At 35.7% G+C, this 12,647-nt stretch overlaps 2 protein-coding genes across 2 annotated transcripts in view; both read left to right on the top strand.

The window, feature by feature from the left end:
- Nucleotides 1-12,647, top strand: part of LOC118745233 (patched domain-containing protein 1-like) — a 129,698-nt gene that overhangs the window by 8,706 nt on the left and 108,345 nt on the right. The gene's annotated exons all lie outside the window — the stretch shown is intronic.
- The window catches only part of LOC118745234 (patched domain-containing protein 3-like), a 93,120-nt gene continuing 83,067 nt past the window's right edge, over nucleotides 2,595-12,647 (top strand). The window contains exon 1 of the mRNA XM_036478760.1: nucleotides 2,595-3,012. Coding sequence (XP_036334653.1) covers nucleotides 2,595-3,012 — 418 coding nt within the window. The remainder of the gene's footprint in view (nucleotides 3,013-12,647) is intronic.

The raw sequence follows: 12,647 nt of genomic DNA, 5'->3' as shown, positions 1-12,647 counted from the left end.
ATCACTATTTTGATTCCGTTGATAAAATATTAAAATATTTTTATGCAAACCGTTAAGCTTAAACTCTTCTTTCATCTTAAATATAATAAATTTTAAAATTCCTGTGGAAAACCGTAATTTTTTTTATTTGTGAGGCACCCTAGTGTAAATATATTAGTGTGCACGTACAGTGACTCGAACAAGTATTTTAGGTATTCACAATGTAATTTTTTTTGTAATTCTTCTGGAAAAATATTGTCGAAGCTTTAGCCAAAGCCATTTAAATCAAAGTTTCAAAGTTCATTCAAAATTTAGGAAAATTCAACAAATTTTCTTAAAACATTCTTTAATCTGAATCTTTACAACATTTGTGGGTATGTTTTTTTTATATGTAGCTCATAAAATTTTATTGCAAGTATCAACCGGCTAAAAAATCCTGTTGATATTTGAGAATTTTTTATACTGCTTTTGCATTTTTTTATATAACAAGTGCAATTTACAAAAACTGGCGTTGATTTTTTTAAAATTGGCAGCGAACGGTTAGCGATTGATTATATTGGAAGAAAATGCAAAAGCTTGGTGAAGACTTTTACAGAAAAATACCAAAAATAAAAAAGACTTGAAAAACGTTGCGAATATTTCAAAAATATTAAACCATGAACACTTGTTTGAGTCACTGTACATATATCTGCACATATGTTAAGCTCAAATCGAAACCGCAAAATTGCAAAAGGGCCTTGCTCACCAGGCGGTGTAAATAATATTATTATTTTTTTTCACTACTAAATATTCACTTGCCTACTCGGAAATCAGTGTAAGTTCCAAGAATACAACCGTATTTCTTACATAAAATATGATTTTCTTTGCTTTTGTTTTTTTCTAGCACATAAAAGGGAAAATATACTCATTAGCATGCTTGATGATTAATCAATTCTTTATGCGTGATCAGAAGTCAAAAAAATAAAATAAAACAACGAGAGCAGTAAAGCGTGCCCCCCAATGCACTCGCCACGATCAGCAACAAAGCCAACGATGATTAACACAACCAGCTGGAAAAGGCAGGCAGGGAACGGCTATCAATAAGGAGCTGGCTTACTTGTACAAGTCGCTTATTTACTAAAAGATTGTCATAACTCAAAAAACGTATTTTCTGAGCAAATTGTGCGGAGTTACACGTTATATCACGCTTCATATTGTGCCACAAATTTTGTGCTAAAATCTTGCGAGGTTTCTACATAAGAAGACGATATGCATCTCTTTTTCTACATTTTTGTTGCAAATTGAAAACTTTAAACGAGTCTGCTGAAAAAACTCATTTTTGAAGTTGTGACAGTTGTTTAGTAAACGAGCGATATGTTCTGGCCGAGAAGTTGAGAAACACAATTTATATGATTTTGTTTGCCACCTTATTATGTGCATAAAGTGCAAAACCAATATGAATGTCTAGCAGGAATATCTGTAGATTTCTTTATTAAGATTTTCTTCTTTTGTCTTTCAAGTGGCATCTTCTTTGTTCGCAACTTTAGACGGGAAATGCGTTCTAAGTGAGTGTTAAACAATTTAACTTCTCCTTAACTGCTGACACGTGACATTTTCATGTGGGATAACGGTGTTTCGAGCACAAACGATTGCTTGCTTGAGCCAGTGTGCGGCTGATTTAAGTGATGTTGTCTGCTGAAACTTTTTAAGTATATAAGATAACTGCGAATTGCATTCAAGATCGCAAAGATTTCTTAACTTAAAGCATGTAACGCTTTTTTCCCAAGACTTCCTGATTGCGGTTAAAAGGAAAGTTTGATAACTTTTCAAATGCTTTTGTCAACTAACACCGAGTAATGAGACATCTGACTGTTTGGCCAGAGTTGACTAAGACCAAGGTTTTCTCGGTCCGCACACCCACTTTCGGCCAACGAAGCCACCACCAGAAACTGGATGAATACTTGACTGAGAGCAGTGGCGGATCCAGCGGGGGGTTTTGGGGGTTACGTGTCAGTCAGTGGCGGAACCACGGGGGGGCAGGGTGTTTTAATACATACACGCCATATTATACATACATATGCGCCATATTAAATCACTCCCCGTGGGTGCGCCACTGACTGACACGTAGTTTAACCCCCAAAACGCCAAACGCCCCCCCCCCCCCCCCCGCTGGGTCCACCACCGACTGAGAGGCTTCGAGGGGCTGCAGGTGTGCAAAACTCATGTTACTTCAATCTCTGACTGTGATAGATGTACATGACAACTCCATTTGCCCCACTTTGGAACACTTTTTGCGATTTTGTTCCGTCTTTGTAAGAATTAAATATGAGAAATTTGGCCACGATATGTTGAGAGACGAGCCACGGGTCCTTAGTACTGGAGGGCTCTACACAAAAGGAATAACAGGAGAATAATGGGCAAGTGCAAAAACCCGCATGCCTTGGCATATCGGAGGCAGTGAGCAGCGCACCTCAGGAAGGGCTTAACATGGTATTTCATTTGCAACCGCTGCATATTTTCATCCATGACACGGCCGGAAAGAGCGCTCTTATGCTCAGAGAAGCCAATACGTGGAAGGAAACCAATTTCGGGCATGTAGCAGTACTATTTGGCACCTCAAGACGAAGATACGCATTATGTTCTCGACCATAGAAGAATGGGGTGCAGCATTTTCAGTAGCAGAGGGAGTTATATCCATCTACACTGACTATTCAAAGATAGAACGAAGAATCGGACCCGGTGTCTACTCGAAGGAACTGCAGATCAACGACTGCAGTGTCTTCCAAGCGGAGATTTACACTATAGGGAGGGTGGCTAGTATTTTACTTTGTAGTAAAGTTCCAGAAGGCAAAACCACTATTTTTGTCGACAGTCAGGCAGGACGTAGGAATACTGAAGGAAATGAGTCGACTGATGAGATGACCAGATGCAGCTCAGAGATGCCAATAGAAGAAATGAAGAGCTGCATACTACCACCGTTTCGTGATTACGTTAGGAAAATTGAAGAATACACCGTAGCCGTGACGAATGATTTGTGGAACAAACGGGAAGACTGTGATATCACATATGTTAGCACATATGTACTCATATCTACAGTGGCTCAAAAAGAGACAGTTTTTTTTTTGTTATTAAATTCTAGTTATTTTTTTTATAAAAATATAGTTTATTAGTTAACAAAAACGAAATATTAAAAAAAATCAACAAACTTTCGTAAAAATATCGAGCTTTTTAACTAGATTTCTTAGAAATATTTTGAGTTTAAGAGAACAAAGTGGAAGTTTCAAATAGTTAAAAACTACCGTTGGTCTTTTTGATTTTTTTTTGTTGAAAATGGTTCATATATTTAAAACTAAAAATAAAAGAAATAGATAAATTGTTAAAAAATAAGTTGTTAAAACTTGTGGTGTGGCTATAATTTTTTCGATCACTGTATGTAGTAATTGCCAAAAATGTATGGAATTCGGTCTTCTACGACCAACTGCATAACAATACCTCAAATTTTTGATTGTACATAAATAGTTGTTTGAGTAAAACTATTTGCGCGTTCGCTTAGTTTACATGCTTCTTTGAGCTATTTGAGCATTTCGCGCGCGCTCATCACTCATTCATGCAAAGCATTTCGACTGACCCAAAGCGCATGCATACATCATTTCAATTCGAATTTACTTTTAGTTCAGTTCAGTTAGGCAGTTATGTGTTTAGTATTTGTACGTACCTTCGACGTGGCGGCAGGTTTATTTGGATCGTAACGTTTTCTTTGCTTTTGAGCGTTAGATCAATCAGTATTGCGCGAAACGTCTGTTGCAGTGGATTGCCCGCGAGTTTTTTGTGTGATTTTTCTTTTAATTTGAAATTTGTATTGTTTGGCTTGGATTTTTAAGTTTTAGTTGCTGTGCGTAATTTAGTCAAGTGCAAGTGACTACCTACAACACATACACATGTATGTATGTACATAGGTGTACCGATTTACGTATTTACATACCTGTTGCATTCATGTCAATGTGCTAAGTGCGCGCAGTGTTTTATTGAAATTTCCGTTGCGTAGCCGCTGTTCTTGCTCTCTTGTTGCTGGTGTGTTAGCCGCGCGCCACAGTTCATTGGTTCGTTACCGCTGTCGCAATATCGTTACATAGTTACATATCTCGTTGGTTTGTCGCTTGTTGTGGTGACTTTCGAAGGCATTCTAATTCGCACGTGAAAATTCTATTTGCAACAACGATACTAACAATTTGCATATTTATCATTTCGTTTATCGTGTTGCACGGCGCATGAAAACATACATACATACACGCATATTTACAAATATTAAAAGAAGCCGCTGCCCTGAATGAAGGCAAGCATCCCGCCGACGATTTAAATTTCTACAATAACAAAATATTTTTTCATTGTGTGAGTATTCAGCAAAATCCGAAATAAAAGTTAAAAAATTATTATAATATTTAGTATCTATATATTTATCCAAAATAACAATGTGGCATACCGTCACTTATACATGTGTATATTCACATCTACACACCTCCCATATTAAACTATGTGTGATATGTCGCATAATAAATGCTGTGATTCTTAAACTTATCATTTACGTTGTTGCTTTCGCTTTTATTGCTTTCATTTGTTGTTCTTGTTGTGCTTGCTGATGCTGTTGATGACGGTGATTATTCAATTGTCCCGAAACCAGAAGAGTTTTTTGCACTAATTGAATAGCAAGGCAGCGCGCGAGTGTAGTACGTACACACATATACACTCCACGCCACGTGGATATACGAACTCTCTCCTATGCGAAGTTCCGCCAGTTTCTCACACCAAATGCAGACGGGTCCTTTCCAAGTATTCCTGCGCATGCTGTCGTTGTTCACTCAGGGGCATTGTGTCTTTTGACCGCTCTTACCTGGAGGATTAATACACTGCATTTATGCAGCGATTGTTCGGTGTTGCCCGGGCTCAGGTTAAAGGTACTGTACACTTTCAATCAATTATTGCTTATGTGTTCCCTTAAGCAATAACGACAAACTGTGTTTGACTGTTTGTGTTTGTCCACCAGAAAACATGGTCTATCATGAAGGAACTGATATATGGAGAAAAGCAGGGAAATCAAATGAAACTTGTTAAATTATTTAATTTTATAAGATTTAACAAATCCTAATGAAATGGCTAACTCATTCAACAAGTATTTTGGAAATGTAGTGAAATACCCCGACTTTGCTGAATACAATGACGAGCCCTTAGACGGAATGACGCTATCATTTTCGCGGGACGAATGTGAAACGCTCGAAGTTGAAATGCCAATAACTAAGTTTAAAATATAAATCAGTGAATGGACCAGACCAAATATCGATTCGAGGGCCAGTATCCACAAGAATTGGAGCATGCACTTCTCTATGCAGCTTATCAGCCTGATTATTTATCTGCCTACCTCTGTGCCTTAATAATATAATGGTGCTTACACAATATGTTAGTGTTTGGTCGAACTTCTCCTCCAATTTGTGGTGCGCGCTTTGATATTGTCACACAAAAGGGAGGCAACTACAGTTTTACGACGATTCCGAAGAGCGATTGTAGTTTTATGCAAAGCTGTTTTTCATGGCAGAATACACTTTATTCCCCTTCTTTTTTGCCGCTGTAGCCGCCTTAGCGATTTTAGCCGAGTTTAACAAAGCACGCCAGTCTTTCTCTTCTATGTAAACTGACGCCAATTGGAAATGCCAAGTGACCCCAAGTCCTTTTTCACTTGTCCTTTTCATCGCAGTGGGGGCCTCCCTCTTCCTCTGCTACAACCAGCGGGTTCCGAGTTGAATACTTTCAGAGCTGGAGCATCGGAGTCCATTCGAACGACATGGCCAAGCCAGCGGAGCCGCTGCATTTTAATTCGCTGCACTATGTCTATGTTGTTGTAAAGCTCATACAGCTCACCTTTCTATCGTCAGAGGTAATCGCCGTCGCCAACGCGTAAATCTTCCGCAAAATCTTTCCCTCGAATACGCCAAGAGCCGCCTCATCGGATGTTGGCATTGACCATGCTTCTGCACCATATACCAACACGGGAATGATGGGTGATCACGTCAACATTATTGAGTTGGAAGATTGGAATTTTGCACTGATTTTCACACCTAATCTGCTTCAGGCGACTTTGTCTTTAACTCTTTTTTTTTGAGCAAACCTTCTTTCAAGTCTATTCTACGAACATATGGAGTGGCGTCAATTCGAAATGGCATCCAACGCTACAGTATAGCAGTTCACACTCATCTAGTTATGCTAACTACATGACGCTGGTGAGTGTCTTTTGGATAATGCCTCGATATATGCACCAAAAATGTTTTTTTTTTTTTACTCAAATCACGAAAGTCTGGTGAAATGAAATAAATTGGAAATTTCGTAAGGTTTAAGCTGGCCTCAAACAGATGCGATATGCTGTCGTATTTAATAAGACATAATATCGTATTTGATGCGATAACGATAAAAAGCAAAGATCCTCAAACCGGCGCGATACGATGCACTGTGGTGCTTAATCTATCTTATGTAAATATTTATATTCCAAATACTTCAAATGGCATAATATAGTCCAACAATTGACGAGTTGAATTATTAACTTAATTTCAGAACTCTACAGTGAAAAGGCCAGTTTTTCTTTTCACTACGGAAATCATAAATTATTTTTGTTTTTCAAGAATTTGGAAAAATTACATACTCAACTCAACGAAACATTTCTAATTAACTTTTTCATGGTTACTCGTGCACGGTTGTTTTCACTAGCCGCAAAATAACGTCATTTAATCCTTAATACGAGTACGGTGTATATGGTGTTTACATAAAGCGATTTTACAGGCAACTTTTAGTTGAAAGCAACAATCGCCTGGTGTGAACAGCCTTTCAACTAATCGCTTCCAATGAAGCCAACTTCTGATTCAACTAATCGCAACTAAAATTGCCTGTAAAATCGCCACATGTGAACACCGTTATAGACCTAGAATTGTTTTGCTAAAACGTTGCGCTTATTCAGGTGGCGTCCTGTGTAGAACCACATGTATGTTCCAGCATTAAAGTGAGTGTAGTATGTGCGCGCGCAAGTAAAGTGGGGTTGCTGGATAAATCTGATCCACCCGGTCTGGCGCACGACGATTAGCATCAACAACATGTATATTTGTATGTATGTAAGTAGTAGATATACATATATATAAAGATACACTCGCATTTAGTTAATCTACATATATTACATCGGTTTTGCCCAACGACCGGCATCTAAGCGCGGCACATAAACATATATATACGTACTAAATGCAATACTATTCCGTGCTAACTACTAGATTAGTAAATAGTAGTATGTGATAAATGATACAACGATTCATTGTACATACAAACGTACATATGTATCTGTCTTGCAAATTGAGTTGTTTTTGTGCTGATAGTGTGAAGTTTCTAAGCACATAGGGGGATAAAAGCACGCATAATTCGTGGGATCATTCGCGAATAAAAGTGAATTTGGTTTCGTCAATAATACATATAGGATAATCAAGTCACTTAATAGCATATATGTATGTACTACATATATCTACATATGTATGTTTGTAAATTGTTTGATTTATGTACATACATATTTTTGTACAAATTTGCATGCTTGAATTTATATAGAAGCTGAGTGTATTTTGACCGAGTATCGAAATGGAAATGTGTAAGTGATCAACATGAGTGATGATATACTCGTAATTTAGCTAAAAAGAAGTTTAGCTAATTATTCTTATGCATATTCCGGTATGCATACATATGTTTGTGATCCAAATAATCTATATCGCCTTTGATCAAATACCTGCTCTAATTTATGCTGCGCATCCTCTTTGTTTCCAGAATTTTTTGCTTAATGTTTTATTTTCAAATGTAGTAAAGGATTTTTAGGAGCATTAAAATGAACGGTTTTTAGTTTTTTTAGTACATACATATTTTTGGAGTAGAAAATTTGTAGTACTTATTTTTTTGGTAAAAAGTTTGTACATATATCGCAGTACGGACTTTCGATATAAGAATTACTAGAATTGATAAAAAATATGCAGTTCAGAATTTGCGCAGTTTCAAAAAAGAACGACTTTTTAATTTTCCGCTCTGTAACTTTAAATGTAACACTGCTCCCGGCAACTGCAATCGATTAATAAACTACTGTAATAGACTACTGTAAAATTTTTAGTTTGTTAGTAATGAAAATGAAAAGAAGTTCCTTTCGGGTACTGACTATGCATTATTTTTTGCCACAATTAAGACCAATCATTAGGTCTGTAGGCCAAGAAGGTCATAGTCACAGTTTTTTGCGATGCACGCGGTGCCATTCCCATCGATTACCTTGAAAAGGGCAAACCGATTACTCTTAGCCTCCTAGCAAAGGAATCAGTGGACGGTAAGAGATTTGGGTCTAGTGCAGAGATCATCACTAAAAAACCTATTATTTCAGAAGAAAATCTCTGGATTAAATTTATTAAGCTAAAAGGAGACTATGCCGAGAAATAAAGCTCTTTTTTGGCGAAAAGTATACCTGTTTTTATTCCGAAAGGCACCTACCTTTCAAATCGCCTTTTTCAAATTACAACAGGTTTATGCTTACTATACTTACTACTTGATACTTGACTGTAGACCCATTCCCAGACCCGATTTATACATTTTAACAGTTACAGAGTGCTGTTGTTTGGAAATTTGTTACTGCGCTGATCTCATAATTTCTAGATCACATCACTCTGTGACTGCCAAAATGTACAGATCTGTACAAATGCACAAATCATGTGATCCCTGCTTAAACCTGTCAAAACAACCTTTACATATCGAAGCAGTAGTCGCACCAGTAGTAGAAGTGATCTTATTTTATCAGCTTTATTTAGGTCAGCTGTGTCGCGTATGCCCTACACGTGAGCTCTGCAGTCCATCTTCTATTAGACTGTTTGATAAAGTTATTCTCTGGATAGAGTTTACAAGATGACAGCGGGATAGTTGCGTTGAAAGCAGCACTGACCGCACGCTGTAAGGTTATGTGCTCGGCTCATTAATAGTACATCTGCATTGTATGACTAGTAGGGTGGTCCAAGAAAAATTATCTAACGAATTTATGGCCTTGAATGGAACTATTTACTGAGAAGAAAATTCCCCATTTGGAAAAATATTTATTCTAATTTTGAAAAGTGCCGTTGGGCATTTGAAATTTTCCATGTAAATTGCATGCACTTTTTTTCATAAAAAATGTTATAACTATTGAACCGTTTGTGATAAACATCTTTTGTAGGCATATTCTTGTAGGGCACTAAATTCTCTGAGCCCAAATTTGGTTGTCTTTGAGGCAATGAAGAGTATTAAATATGTTATCGATGTTGCTGAACGAGGTACAGCTTTAGTACAAAGTTGTAATCGAACTTTAAGGAAAGACGAAGAACAAATGCAATTTATTTTGCAAGTAGTGCAATAACATTGCCAGCAATATCGTAATTGCAATAAACTGGATTTTATTAATAATTGAAAAAATACTAATGTTTCAAAATGCAATAAAAAATAAGTAAAAGGAATAAAAATCTCTTCTCTGACAAATATAGTTCATGATCAAAATTTTCTACATATTCTGTATCTCTTTAGTGTAAGGGTTTTCATTTAGCATGCGTATTTCCAAAAAAATCCCAATAACCGCATAATTCTGCTTTTTTCTACTTTAGTATCCTGTAAGTATGTATACCTTTTTGAGACTAGAAAATTACCTTCAGGGTAATTTTTTATCTCAAACGGTTCAATAATTATACAATTTCATGCTATTTAAATGCAACATTTCAGATGCCCACCGACGCCTTTTAAAATTGGAATAAACATTTTTTTAAATGGGAGAATTTTCTTCTCAGTAAAGGGTCCATGTAAGGCCGTAAAGTTTTTTTGGATCACTGTAATGACTAGCCTTAATGTAAATTTCTCACAATTAAGTGCTTTAATCAAGGACCGAAAATAACATTTTTTTATGTTATAACAGTCCGGGGAAAAATATTGTCATAGAAGCAAGTTATCAATGTTTCCTTTATCCCAGGACTCCCTAGACAAGAATTCTGGATTCGTTTAGTGTTCGAACTTTATATGAAAAAGTCCAATAATAACTGAAAAACCCAAACTTTTATTTTTAGTCCAGTAATAACAGATTAACTTGTCCAAATATTTTTTTTAAGGCCGAAATAAAAGTCTTTCCTAATAATAAATAAACAGTTTATCCAAAGCAGAGATATCTTAATAACATCTTGTAATCTTTTATTAATTTAATAAAAAATAAATTATTATACCTGATCCAAGGTTTGTCCTATGGTAATTAATATTGAAGACAAAAATATATAAATGCATATTGCATATGCAAATGCATATTATGACACAAAATACATATTTTGCCGAAAAAGCATCAAAATGATAATTTTGGTAATAAGTTACTTAATTTTCGCATAATTTCCTCTGACAATATCTTTGCAGAGATAGCCAGGGTTGCCGACGGGGTTTGTTTAATTGGCAAAAAGAAAAGGCTGACAAACAATGGAAAGTCCCGTTATTTTCTAGTAAACAACTTTAATAGACTTGTAAAAATTTTTCGACTGCCGTTTTCCAATAGTGAAGTTTCGCGCTAAACCGGTTTCGGTGGTTGAAAAATTCGATAAGAGCTTTTCTTTCTTGAAGTTAACTATAGTAAAGAGCTTTAATGTTTTTTGGCGGATGCAAGTTTTTAATTTCTTCCATCTAATTTTATTAGTTTTAGATAAAAAAATTTACACTTCTCTTTATAAGATATTGATAGTTACAATATATGTACATAAATGCAGATACCTGAATCATATGGAATAAACATTGGAAATTTCAAAGGATATTCAAGGTTAAAAATTTAAAAGGACATTTTCAACACTTATTCGTCCTGGTGCACCAAAAACATAAATTTTTTTTTCAATTCTACAGAATTTTTCCCATACCCATATTGTTACTCTACAATGCACCAAATCTTTTAAATAAATTTTTTATTCAATCATTTCTTAGAAATTTCGAAGTCTTTTAAAAAATCCTGACATCAGAGAGAAAAACTCAAAAAGCATGTGTTTTAAATATTTGTGGTTTTTGTCGCACGGTGTAATAGAGTACTTTAATATTTTTGATAATACATACTTCGTTGTTTTCTTTTGTTTTGAAAACTCATACGACTAATTAAGTGATTTTCTTTATGCACCTAATTAAGGGTTAACAGTTTCCAGGTGTGTTGCGAACTGAGCAGCGAGTTTTATTCTGCATCTATTGTAACTTCTCAATATCAGAAACAAAAATATTTTGTGTGAAGCAGCACCTCAAAAAAATATTGCAATATTTTAATTTTATAAATTTTGGTCTACAAAGTTTTGTGACGTGGAGCGTTCATTTTCAATACATATACATATGTGTGTATGTACAAAAACTTTTTTATGCGATAATCGAAAATATTTTCGTTATAGTAATTAAACTACATTTTAATTGAAATATTCTTCAATAAGTGGCATTCCTCGTTTAGATATTTCCGTTTGTTTCAAAATTAAACTCAAGTGCCATTTAAATTTTCATCTCAAATTGGCTTTAAGTGGTCAAAGTAAAATTTGGCACCTTTGTTTTTACATACTGCATACTTGTATACTTAGAATAGACCGTTTTGGTTAGCCGTTCGACACTTTCGATTTCATTGAAACTTTTCATTTGTTTTATTGCATTTTTGAAAAATGTTATTGCACTAAAAATATCTAAGTAATTAAAAAACGAAAATACAAACATTCATATATATGTATGTAAATACTTGTACTTAGATTTTTATTTGACGACCACCTACGTCACACTAAGTGAACCTCTGCCAAGTGGCAACAAGAGCCACTGCCGCCAATGTGACCATGAAATTGCGAAAGAGCAACGATTTCCTATTTAAACAAAATCAGAAAAAAACTGTAAATAAAAGAGAAACAAATGCAAAAGCCGGTATCAATAAAAGAAAGAAAAACCTGTGTACTCGTACACACATAAGTACTAACAGAAATGCATACAAACTTATACCATGTACACAAACACAAATATGGTAGTAGGTTTTCCTAATTTTCACTAGATTAGTTGCTGCTGTAGGAAAAATTTAGTCACAATTACACTCCGGCAATGAGATGCTGCAGTGATAAGGTGAACATGAGCGCTCACAGTCCGCAGAGCGCTTTGAGTTGAAGAGCGACAGGTGAGTATGGCAGCGCGTCAGAATCGATGAGATTTTTTTCTGCTGAGTGACATAGCACAGATATTTATTTGTCTCCAAAAAAATACCTGCATCTATTAGGCGATCAGGTTGACGCTGGAATGATTTGTCTCTGCCCCGATTGACTGGAGGTGTATTTTGCGCAACATCGAGCCTAAAAATCTTCTGGGCGTCCCACTGTTAACACTACTCCTAAGCCTACAGTCATCACAAGTCAATTCTATTTCAAAGAATTCTGCATAAGTGTTTGATTTAAGATATCCAATGATTTCGAAAATATGTAGTAAATATTTTCAGAAGGATCATTTTAAGTCTGGTTTGGTCGTTTATTAATCGCCCCGTTTGCATACGCAAATGGCGCTTGTTTTTCAAACAACTCAAGCAAAAGTTAAATTTCTTCTTTATGCCACTGTGATCACTTTTTTCTGCTAAGTGAAGCAGTTTAAATATATTTTTTTAA

The sequence above is a fragment of the Rhagoletis pomonella genome, unplaced genomic scaffold (genome assembly GCF_013731165.1).
Source record: "Rhagoletis pomonella isolate Grant_MI unplaced genomic scaffold, Rhpom_1.0 Rhpom_scaffold_00008, whole genome shotgun sequence".
NCBI classification, from domain to species: domain Eukaryota; kingdom Metazoa; phylum Arthropoda; class Insecta; order Diptera; family Tephritidae; genus Rhagoletis; species Rhagoletis pomonella.
This window is presented reverse-complemented; position numbering and strand designations above follow the sequence as displayed.